Source organism: Cuculus canorus, chromosome 2 (genome assembly GCF_017976375.1).
Source record: "Cuculus canorus isolate bCucCan1 chromosome 2, bCucCan1.pri, whole genome shotgun sequence".
NCBI lineage: Eukaryota > Metazoa > Chordata > Aves > Cuculiformes > Cuculidae > Cuculus > Cuculus canorus.
The window spans coordinates 134,648,650-134,660,086 of record NC_071402.1 but is presented as its reverse complement, the minus strand read 5'-3'; the positions used below and the strand labels follow the sequence as shown (position 1 = coordinate 134,660,086).

The 11,437-nt window shown below is 40.9% G+C and overlaps 1 protein-coding gene across 1 annotated transcript; it reads right to left on the bottom strand.

Moving 5' to 3' along the window:
* Positions 1–486: 486 nt before the first annotated feature.
* PDK4 (pyruvate dehydrogenase kinase 4) lies at positions 487–11,256 on the bottom strand. Its single transcript, XM_054059185.1, has 11 exons — positions 10,556–11,256; positions 9,517–9,658; positions 8,403–8,474; positions 7,634–7,818; positions 7,110–7,199; positions 6,505–6,582; positions 6,101–6,177; positions 5,282–5,380; positions 4,885–4,995; positions 4,070–4,183; positions 487–3,062 (listed from the first exon to the last, which is right to left on the bottom strand). The coding sequence occupies exons 1-11, from the start codon at positions 10,695–10,697 to the stop codon at positions 2,919–2,921; spliced, it is 1,254 nt and encodes a 417-aa protein (XP_053915160.1). The 5' UTR covers positions 10,698–11,256; the 3' UTR covers positions 487–2,918.
* Between the last annotated feature and the right edge of the window lie 181 nt (positions 11,257–11,437).

Sequence of the window (11,437 nt, the reverse complement as noted above, 5' to 3'; positions counted from 1 at the left end):
CTTTAGTTCTGGGTTGTTTCTCCCAACACACCTGACATACTGAAGTATGTCAGAGCAGTACATTTCTGCAATTGCAAAATGATTCCAGTTTATACCATCTGATCTGCTTCCCTGGCATTACAAGTGAAAAAACACTGTTAAGAAGGGGAAAGTCAGCATGTAAGGCTGTCACTAGTAGATTTACAGCCACACACCCAGAGTCTGGCCGTTTTTCACTTCTTCTCTTCCAGGTAAAGTATGTACACGCACTTTCACAGTTGCTTTCTCTTCTTAAAATTCAGGGAGATGCAGGACATTGCGACGGAAACATGAGTCCACTAAAGCACCAGTTGTACAGGACTGTTTTAGCATGACATAGCCTTTTCTGTCTGATAACTACCATTCTCTCACAAACCAGCTATTGAAAGCCAGTTGTCCCATTGCCCGTGCAAAAGGCAATGGCTTGCATTAGGCTTCTTAGAAAAAAGAAAATAAAGATACTAGACAACCATTTGGAATATTTTATTAAAAAATTATTTCAACATCTACATCCAAGGAAAAGGCTTAAAACTACAGCTCTGCTTTGAGAAATAAAAATTCAGTAAATGCTAAAAGAGGTACTGCATTATCTAGGTAGACAGCCCTTAAGTAATTCTTAATACTACAGAGATTCCACATGGGTTTCTTAAGTGCTATACCCAACTCTGTCTGCACCATGAATGTTTCCTGCAGCTTCTCTCTGCAAGCAACATTACAGTTGTGTTTACAGCACCCATGTGCTTCAGCTGCTTTGAGGCAGAAGTTAAAGCTCCTACCTGGAGTAGCTGCAGCTATGTTACAGCTGTACAGTATATCATGAGATGACGACTCATGTTCAAGCATTACCAGATGCAGACAGAGTGGTCTAATTAATGTTCACTTGACAACGACTACCTAGGTATGTTTGTGTGATCTTGTATTCAATACAAAAATCAACAAATATTCAAGTATATTATGGCAGTGAAGGCAGCTTTTTCACACCTGTATATTCTAGGCCAATATATTATATTTTTATTATCCATTTCATTCACTGAGCTAAGCTCAGATATATGACCTGATGATCTTTGGTGGATACAGCTTATTCACTAGGATTAAAATAGCCTTGATGCAGTACTGACGTCATTATGCTCAATAGTTATCACCAATAATTCTAAATTTAGTTTTTAAAAGAAATTGTGCATATCATAATACTGTTTTATTTTTGATAAGAGAAATTTGTCCCAACAGGACTTTTAGAACACAAAGGTAGTTCCAGCTTCCTCTCCTTCGTATTAGCAAAAAAAAAAAATTGGTGTTCACAGTGAAGTACGGAGTGGCTTTCTGTCCAACAACAAATACAAATCTGTTTTAGAAAACTGTCACACAACTGAGCAGGATGCTTTAAATACTGTACCTGCAGCTTCTTGCAAAGACTCTTATGAAAAAAAATAATTCAAGTCATATTATACAGCCCTGATGAAGTTTGACTGGCTAGTCTGGCAGTGTTCAATAGTTTAACTTCGACTCTGTCATTAAGCTTACCTTGCTTATAAGGGGCAAAATGGACAAAGAACATGTGGAAGGAAGAAGCTTATTGAGAAAGGAATACTTTCCCAACAACTCTCTCTCACTGGCACTGTTCCTGTGATGGCTCCCCATTATTTTGCTGTTCATAAAAGTTATTCCATAGTTTTCAGTGCTGTTCATATTTTGAAGCTTCTAATTTCCTAAGTCTTTTCCATTGCAATTAACAGTTCTTAGAACAAAATTCTAGTTCCAATACCACTCTTCCTGAAACCCTTTCAAACAGACCTTCAGTGCTCATCACAGCTTTCCAGGTGTAGAACCCCACGTACCTCTTCAAAGTAGTGTGGTCCAATACAAATTTGACAAAGATGATAGGCAGATTTTAGTGCACTGAGACACTGATCTTCTAAGAGCATGGATAAAAAGGAACCCCAAGAGCATGTTTTAAACATGCCATTGTTTCCCACATCATGCTTACATAATACAGATCACCAAAACCCTTCTGTTCAACTTGCATGTCTGACTTCAGTTCTTGGAAAATCCTAACCTACTACTTGGCATATGCTTTCTGGTTTGCAAGGATCTAGGTTAGATGTAGCCTAACCTTGCAACTGCTATAACCAAGTAGCTTTAAATTCCTTTCCAGTAACTTTCTAAAATATCCTGTTTTCCTTCTTAGTTACCTTACGCATAGGAGCCTCACTTGGCTAGTTTTTACATGAACAGCTTAACTTAAAAAAATCTAGCCATATAACTCACAGAGGAAGGCATCACAGGAATTTTTACTGAAATAGGTGGATTTTTTTTAAAAAAACCCAAGACTTCCTTATATATGGAAAGGACTTTCTCCCTACCTCTCAAGGCTCCCTGCCTCCCAGTCAGGCTGTATTTGAATGCTGTTTGTATCTTGCTATAAGACTGCCATGCCAGGTGGATCTTTTCCAAATGTTATAAATACAGCTTTAAAATACAGGTGTTAACTATCTACCTGAGAAGTTCTGTAATAAGATGAACCACTGATAACTATTCTAGGAGAAAAATGTACACCAGCATAAGTGACTTTTTCAGGATTCAGAATACAAGCATTAAACAGGACTTAAATTGCACACCTCTACCACAACAAGTCTTCGATCATAAAAAAAAAAGTCTGATTTTCCTTTATACACATCTCATCTTTAAAGAAGACTTAGGTGCTATTTTCCTCGTCGTTTAGTCCACAGCAAGATTTCATATTCAGTGCATACAGCCTAGGCTATAACATCCTTATCTTCTTTGTCTTCTGACAGTCCTGAAACTGAAGAATTTGCTTGTTTGGAGGTAGATGAATACTTCCAAACACTAGTCTTTTGAGAAGCCAGCTTGATCCCCTTGGGTGCCTGGATACCAGCTTCTCTTCAGAGAGCTGCACTCTGCTTTGATACATCCTTTGGGTCTTTACTTGGGACACACCAGTCATCTGCCTCTGAGGTAGCTTGGTAGTGCTTGGAAGCAGATTTGTTAAAAACTGGGAGTTTTTCTACTGAGTCTGTTGATAGAGCCTAAGAATAAAGAAGGAAAAACTTAAGTTAAGTAACAGTAATGTCAGCTCCCAAAAATTCATGCAAAAATATTTCAAGTGATGAGCCAGTGACACTACAAACCAAAGTTATTTACACAAAGTTTTCTGTAACACTGCTTCAGCATCTATGTTTGCTTTGGATAATTTGGCAGGACAAATGCAGTAATATCAAATCATACTTATGTATTTTTATAGGCTTTAAGAGTTACTTTGCAACTTCTTTTTGAGATAGTCCTGGAAGCCATGGAAAAGAACTTCCATCTATAAAATTCCATAGGAACATTCCTTTCCTACTTCTATGTTTTGCAACAACAACAACAACAAAAAAATCTATTGGGAAACTTACATAAAAATGTAACAAGTACACATATATGGCTGAACTATCTCTTCCTTTTGTACTGCTTCTCTGTTTGTGCTTTAGCATGCTTGGAACTATAGTTCTGGTTCATTGCTAAGTGCAAAAAGTAGAAAAGAATGCCTAGTCCCTTTTTCCAGGTTACTTAGAAAAACAGCAGTGCATGTTATATGCCAGGTATTCAAGATTACTGATATTAGAATCCCATACATGGGCCATATGGCAGAGGTGGAACAGGACCAGGTACTAGACTCTTCAAAAAAGATTAATTTACACAAGCTCTCTGGTTGTAAGAGTAAAAACACAGCAGAAAAGAAACCAGATCTGTTGCACACACCTTTGCTACTTCATTTTCTCCCAACACTTTTTATTCCATGAACCAGTAGATAACCAATCTTCATACAATCTAGAAACTAATGAAGTTTTCACTAGCAGTTATTCAAGTAGACTAGTTAAAGCCAAAGGACCTTTCCAATTCTAGATACCAGTTCCAACTCTTACTGGCATTTCTTAATAAAAATGAGAACTTTTCTACTCATGAGCACAGAGTGTTTACCCTAAAGTGATACTGAGTAGTTACCTTACTGCATTAATACTAGTTATCTTTTACTTAACCAAATCAAAATACATACCTTCAAGTAGATAATAGCATCTGTTCCATAACCACATATGGAGTACAGATTTAGGTCTCCTTGAAAGTATTTAGCATACAGACGAGAAATTGGCAAGCCATACCCAAAGCCAGCCTAAAAATTAAGCAGAAAACAAAATAAGTTTATTTTTTATTAGCTCTTATGACTTAACATTAAATAGTTGGGAAGAGTTCAGAGGTTTTTAAACTGTTAAAAAGTCCTTTGCACTTCCTCTTCTCTTAAAGAAAAACAGAAACTCTGACCTCTTTCATACAGAATACTGAAAATGACCATTAAAAAACAAAACAAAAAGAAAATTAAAAAACCCAAACCTCCATGGAAGAGGGAAGGTTTATATATACACATCCTAATTTCATGCATTACATTTTTGTATTCTGCATGCCCTATTTTTGCTACTACAGCTTAATTAGTAAAAGGAGTTTGCTACTGCTAGCTAAACAATAGCCCAAGCCCATTCCAGTTGTGCTTACCCTCATAAAACCAGCATAATTTACTATAAATCTGAGCACTGAGTGAGAGTGAAGACCAAGGAAGTTATTGGAGTATAAGAAAAAAAAAAACAAAACCAAACAGGGTTAGATTCAGGTTGGAATGTTCTTTTTTTTCCCACACCTCTAAAGCATATTTTTGTCCACTAAGCTAGATATTAAAAATTCCTGTTTCAGAAAGTGTTAATTCCTATTTATGAGGCTAAATAATCTTTGTTTACCCCACAAAGCAGTGTGGTGGACATACCAATCTGTACAATGCTTATAGCAGCCTTGTTAGTAACCTGAGTATTGAAAATATCTTACCAGAGGAGTATTTCTACCATCATCCATCCTTGGTCTTGGTGCTGTGGAATACATGTAGCTAAACAGCTGTTCAATTTTCCTGACTGGAACACCACCTCCTCTGTCTGAGATCTGAGTTAAGAGACAATAAAGTTAACTACAATAATTTACTAAAAATGGTATTTTAAATGCTATTATTTGAACAAACTCTTCCACCACTAATAAATGCAAACATTTGTTTCGCAGCATATTATTCTCCAATTAGGTAATTGTGCTAAATGGAGGCTATCAACAGAAAGCTCATGCACAGTATCTTTGATCTGCTGTCAGAGGCTGCAAGTTCTTAAAAGAATTTGCTGCACCATATGAAGTGATAGAGGTTACATTAAGCTCATATTGTAGCAGGCCAAAGAAATACCTTGATTGCCAGGTCTTCTTTTCCCAGAACAACTGTCACTTCAACTGGAGAAAGGGAAGGACTGTTTTCTTGGAATTCAACGGTCGCCCTCATTGAATTCTATGGAAGTAAAGGTCACCATTATCAAGAAGCACTGGATCTATGCACTTAAAATCATATGCCTGTTATGCAGAGGCCGAGCGCAGCTGCCCTCCATTCCTCTCAGTACCTAGCTTCCAAAGGACACACTTAGCAATTTAGCGTAACGGGAGCAGAGGAGGTCTCACACCTAAAAGTGGCCAAGCACAGCTAAGACTCTTCTAGGCTTGAAAGATTACACTGTTCTTGCCCAACATACAACTCGGCCAACGTAAATTAAATAACTCCCTTAAAAGTCATCAGGAATCTGGAGAAGAGCACAGTTCAGTAGTTGACAAAGGCTGCCCGAATTCTGCACCCTATGTTGGCAGCACATTAGTTTAGACCCATTCACTACTTCAAGATGTATTGCTCACTTTGTAGAAAAGGCTACAGAGCAAACTCGCACTACAGATGTAATCTCTAAAAGCAGATGGCTAATAGTGATCACAACTCCACAGCTCACTTTACACACACTCTCTCTCCTTTAACCTGTCCCATTTACACAAAAAGTGTACAAACTACTCTCCTACAAATGTCAATCACTTCTTTCCCAACTGTCAAAGTTATTTCCACAAATAACTTTTAGAAATTTCACTGTCCTATGCAAAGCTTTACTTCAATCATATCTAGATAAAGACTTTAAATATTGATGCTGCAGCTTGGATGACTATGCAAAGAAAAGACCTAATACTGACATACCTTAAACAGCTCAAAAAGCATGTGAAAAAGGTGAGATGGGACATATACGATGTTAATTGGCTCTCCTGGAAATTTTCCTAGAGGAAAGGAAAAAGGCAAGCAAGATTTAACCCCAGGCACAGAGTTCTCCTCTAGCAATTTAGGTTACTTTAAGTACAGACATCTTACCTCTCTCAAATTAATAAATATTACCTCAGGAAATCTAGTGTTTAAGATAAAATTACATTTGACTTCTAACACAGGAGATTAAATCAGGTGCTTATGACAGAAAATGAAGGGGAACTTGCCCAAGACAGATCAACTAGTATGTACCATTACGGCTATAGAAATGGGAACTTTTTGATTCAGCAAAAGCAGCAGTTTGGTTACCAATCAGAAGATAAACATAAAAGCTTTTAACCTACCATTCACTTGAGTAAGTTTCAGTTCTGGAGATGTTAAGTAATACTGGTCACACAACATCTTGGAACTTTCAAAAGCATCTGAAATATTTAAATGAAACGCGTAAGATGTGATGTCAAAGACTGTAAACATTCTTTCTGCTGCATGGCAAAATATGATTTTTAACTGCATTAGCTGGTAAAGCGTTACAGACTCTTAAGCCTGTGTTTCAAAGGAATGATAACATTGCATCTACTGTGAGGATTAAAAAAAATCGAGACTAAACAGGCAATTGCAGCAGCATGGTAAGTCTTCAATACAATTTGATAACTCCATAAAACAGATGCATCTGTTATTGGCCAGTAGGTAACGACAATCTCAACACCACAGGAAACTTTAACCCCTACCCCATCTGTCACTTGCTAGGCCTTATTCAACACATTTACTACTGCTACTTTGTATTTCCATTTCTGTTTTATAAAACCTCATGTTTTGAGAGACTGATTTCAACTATTTCAATAAAAGCCAGCCAGCATCCTATACAACACACGTTGGTTACCCAAATTGCTTGCAATAAGATATAAATACTGATCATGAAGAGAAATATAAAGGATACAAGGATACATACCATTCACTACTTCAGCAACATCACAGCAAGGATCAATACTTCCAATGTGCCTTGGGTGCCCTGAGCCGGACTTATCATCAAAAAGAAGGGCTGTTTGAGATGAAAACAATGCTATATTTAATCCCAAGTACTGTATTACAAACAAACAAACAAACAAAAAAGCCTTAAATTTAGGCTAATATGGTGTGATCACAGAATATAGTCACATAAAATTCTGAATGTTGTTTGTCTTTTGAAAATAAAAAATGCTATCTACTGTGGGGTTTTCTGTAGTTCAATATCTAATGGCTTCTCAGATGTAAGGAATGAGATCCCCACATATTCCACACAGCACTTGCTACAATAAGTCCCTAGTCTAGAAAACAAGTTTTCCCATTGCTTTCAGAAGTCATACATTCAATTCCAAATTTTTTAGTGTCACACAAAATCATCTGAGGCCTATTTCCAGCAGTTTTAAGAGATGCTTATGTTAACATGCTTCTCATTAGGCTGACGTTTTCTCTCAGGTAAAAATTTCTACTTACTGTGTTGGTTCATTAGCATCCGTGTGGAAATGCGGCTCATGTAAAAACGATCCAAAAAATACTGAATGTTTTGATTGGTGACAGGATCTACTTTAAAGGTGTCCTTGTATTCAATTACTCCTTGTGCCATTGTAGGAACCACATCATGATGTCGGTTTCGGACTCTGATTAATGTATCTATAAAGCTAGGTCAAAAAGAGATCTTTTTAGAACATTATTCTAAGACTACATGGAGGCAAGCTTCGTACAATATCATTTCTAACTCAGGAGAAGCAAAGTGCATAACAATCTCGATATTAAAATACTGTTTATTTTTTCGCTCTTTTAGAAGTTGTTCCTCACTGATCTAAACCAGAAGAGTTTGATATTTTTAATACAAAAGGTGTAATCATTAGCCATGTTAAATTCATTGCCTGTTTATGCATTCATAATAGTTTGAACAGAGGAGAACGTGAGTAAGGGAAAAAGATTCCTAGTCAACATCTTGGAAAGATACATGGATGAAATCTCACAGATAATTGTTGTTGATATTTCTCTGTCGTGACTGCTCAAGGGGCAGTATGCCCTTGAAACCAAGCTGCAATAGGTCATATTTACTTGCAATATTGCTAAACCTTCAGATCAGATATTAAAATCAGCTTGCTCTATGCACAGCACTTCATGTTACATTATCAAATTCAGCTTATGACAGCTGTCATTCTAAACTGACCACACTGTGAAAAGTAGAATGTAAGATCAAAAGTTCAAAGAAATAAACAAAAAAGCTTACTCAGATAAGACTTTTTGATCATCTGGGCTTTTCTGATGGAACTCAACGAGCTCCATCAAGCTTTGGATGTACCTATTGAAAAAGAACACAAGAAATACACGCTATTAATTTGATTTTTATTAGTCTAGGAACAGGAAAATAATTGGTCTTCTCTAAATCATTACTCTTAACAAGTAAGCTAGAAGTCTGAAGTATCTCTGAATTAGCAAGGTTACATCCGAAAATGGAATCATGGATGGACACTTTCTGACTGCCTGAACCCTAGGAGTTTTAAAAGTCTCTTCTTGTATCTGCCACCCAGAGAGGAATCTAAACCCACACTTTAGGTACATAGGATCCCCTTACAATTCTAGAGCAGGGCTGTGTTTGGAAAGAAGATCCAAATGACAATACTGATATAAGGGAAGCCATCTAAGCAAAATCTTTCCAGATCTGATCAGCTTTGGCACAAGCTAAGTATTTGAGCCTCTTATGCTACCATCAGACAGTCTTGACGCATATTGCAAAGGCACAACTGTTCGCAAGATTAAGAACAGTTTCTGGATCTCACACTACTACTTTTGCCCTTTATGTCAGCCATCCTTGCAAATGCTGCAACTGTGCCAGTAAACAAGGTTAAATCAGATTCAATCACTGTGTCAACCGCAGAGATGATGTTAACTGAATTCCAAACACTCACTGCACAGATCAAGGTAATATGCAATGGAACAGAAGGTCTGTTAGTAATTCCAGCAGTAATTCCAAACAAGTATATAGCGTGTTTTCACATAGCTGTGTAGCTATGAGGGTCTGCAATGCTATGTGAAAACAGAACACTTCCTTCTCTCCCTTCTTAAAGAGTAAGAAGTGAGATTTGCTGTATCACCTATTTCAAACTGTTAGGTTTTTTTAAAAATACTATTTAAAAATAACAATATAACCATACTGGTTTTCAATTTCATTTTACTGTGCTTGAAAGGGACAATGTATAACAGATTGCAATTCAGCTTTGTTGGAGGACTTGCATTTCTAGTGTATTTTATTATTGTTTTCTCCTATTCAAAAAAAGTCTATAACAACCAAGTTGTCAAGGCTACATTATTTTACAGGCTGAGTTCAAGTAGTTCTCACTTACCAGCTTTTTACTAATTGTACTGATGGAGTGCCCAGTAATTTATCAGGAAGAAGATCAATTTCTTTCAGTATGTTTGCAAACCTCACGGGAAGTTCTTGCCGCAAGAAGGCAAAAGAAGTTCTCTCACATCCATTAGTTGAGCCTATGAATAAATCCAAAATAAAAATCTTGTTTAAGAAGTTCCGAGATACAACTGCAAATTGCTGATTTGCCACAGACTTCTGTACTATATTCCTTTGCAATCATCATGCTATTACTGGCCTGTTCTCCTAAATGGATTTTTTGTACTGAATGTTGTTTATGTGACAGCAAGACACAGCACATTCCCGGGAGGAATACTTGTACATTTCAAGTTTAGAGACAGGATTTATTTGTAATCCTCTAGAAGAAGCACTCCAGCCTTTGTAAACACGATCTTTTCCAAGGGTGACGTCTGAAAATGCCACGTGAGCACGGACTTTACAGCTGCCAAAGCGGTAATCGGATCTGGGTACAGTTTGTTCGCTACACCGGGACACGACTCCTCCCCGGCAGCGTGTCCGGCAGAACTCGAAAACACCCATTAGCCAACTTAACTCTTAGCCCCGTTCCACCCCGTTAACACCCCAGAACAGAGCTGGGGCGCATCCTCAGCTTCGATGGAGGCAGCCGGAGGTACCCGAGTGGGGCTCCCCGCCCTCTGCCGGGAGGGAGGCAGGACGAGGGCAGCGGCCTCCTCCAGCCCGAGCATCCCCGCACCTGCCTCCTGCATCCCCTGCTCCCGCACCTTCACTCCTGTACCTACCTCCTGCTCCTGCCCTCTCCTCTGCCTCCTGAACCCCGCTCCCATACCTCTCCTCCTGCTCCCGCCTCCTGGGTCCCTCGCTCCCGCACCTGCCTCCTGCATTCCTGCTCCCGCCTCCTGCTCCCAAGCCCTCATTCCCGCACCTGCCTCACTCATCCCCGTTCCCGCATCCCTCGGGTTCGCCCCGCAGCAGGGAAACCACCCTCCGCGAACAGGCTCCCCGCCGCCCGCCAGGCTGCCCCTCCATCCTCTCACCGAAGTCCAGCAGCTGCTTGATGGAGAGCGGGGAGGGCGAGAACCGGGAAAACTGCTCCACTTCCCGCGGCAACCGGCCGCGGCTGCCGCCGGCCCCGGCCAGCGGGGCTGCGCTGCGCAGGGCGATCCGCGCCGCCTTCATCGCCCCGGGGGTGGCCGCTGAGCCGGTCTGTCACTGGGCTGGTGGCTGGCAGGGAAGCTGGTGGGTCGGTGGGTCACTCCGTCGGTGGGTCGGTGGCACTTAAGCCAGTCAGTCTGTCCCTTGGTTGGTGGTTAGGTGGGTGGCAGGTAAGCCGGTGCACCGGTCAGGAGATGGGTGCCTGGGTGAGTCACTGGTAGATGGGTCGGTGGGCGGCAGGTAAGCTGGTGGGTCAGTCCGTCCGTCAGTCAGTGGGTGGGTGGGTGGGTGGATGGGTCGGTCAGTGGGTGGCAGGTAAGCCGGTGGGTCAGTCAGTTGGTCGCTGGGTGGGTGGGTTGGTTGGTAGCAGGTAAGCTGGTGGGTCAGTCAGTCAGTCCGTCTGTCGGTCAATGGGTGCGTTGGTGGCAAATGGGTGAATAGGTCGGTTGATGGGTCGGTGCGTCAGTCGGTAGGTCGGTCGTAGATCCGTGGGAAGGTGGCAGGTACACCGGTGGGTCGGTCCGTAGGCTGGTAGGTAGCAGGAAGGTGGGTGCCCGCAGGTCCCGGCTGCTCCTCGCCTGTGCCGGGGGTTCTGCACGTGCCGCCTCTATTTACCCCCGCGGAGGGCGGGGCCCGGAGAAGCCCCGCCCCTAACGGAACGTTCCTCGCGGGGCAGCTCGTGACCGCGGCTGGCGCGGCTCCCGCCCCTCGGCAGCGCGGGGGGAGCCGTGGGGGGGGGTTGGCTCCGGGCCGCTGCCCGTGAC

Bases quoted from the DNA above. Each gene is read 5' to 3' on its own strand.
- PDK4 (XM_054059185.1), bottom strand. From the start codon at position 10,697: ATGAAGGCGGCGCGGATCGCCCTGCGCAGCGCAGCCCCGCTGGCCGGG. The intron at 9,659-10,555 runs GTGAGAGGATGG...ATTTATTCATAG, and splicing joins CAAGCAGCTGCTGGACTTCG to GCTCAACTAATGGATGTGAG. The intron at 3,063-4,069 runs GTATGTATTTTG...CTTTATTCTTAG, and splicing joins ATGCTATTATCTACTTGAAG to GCTCTATCAACAGACTCAGT.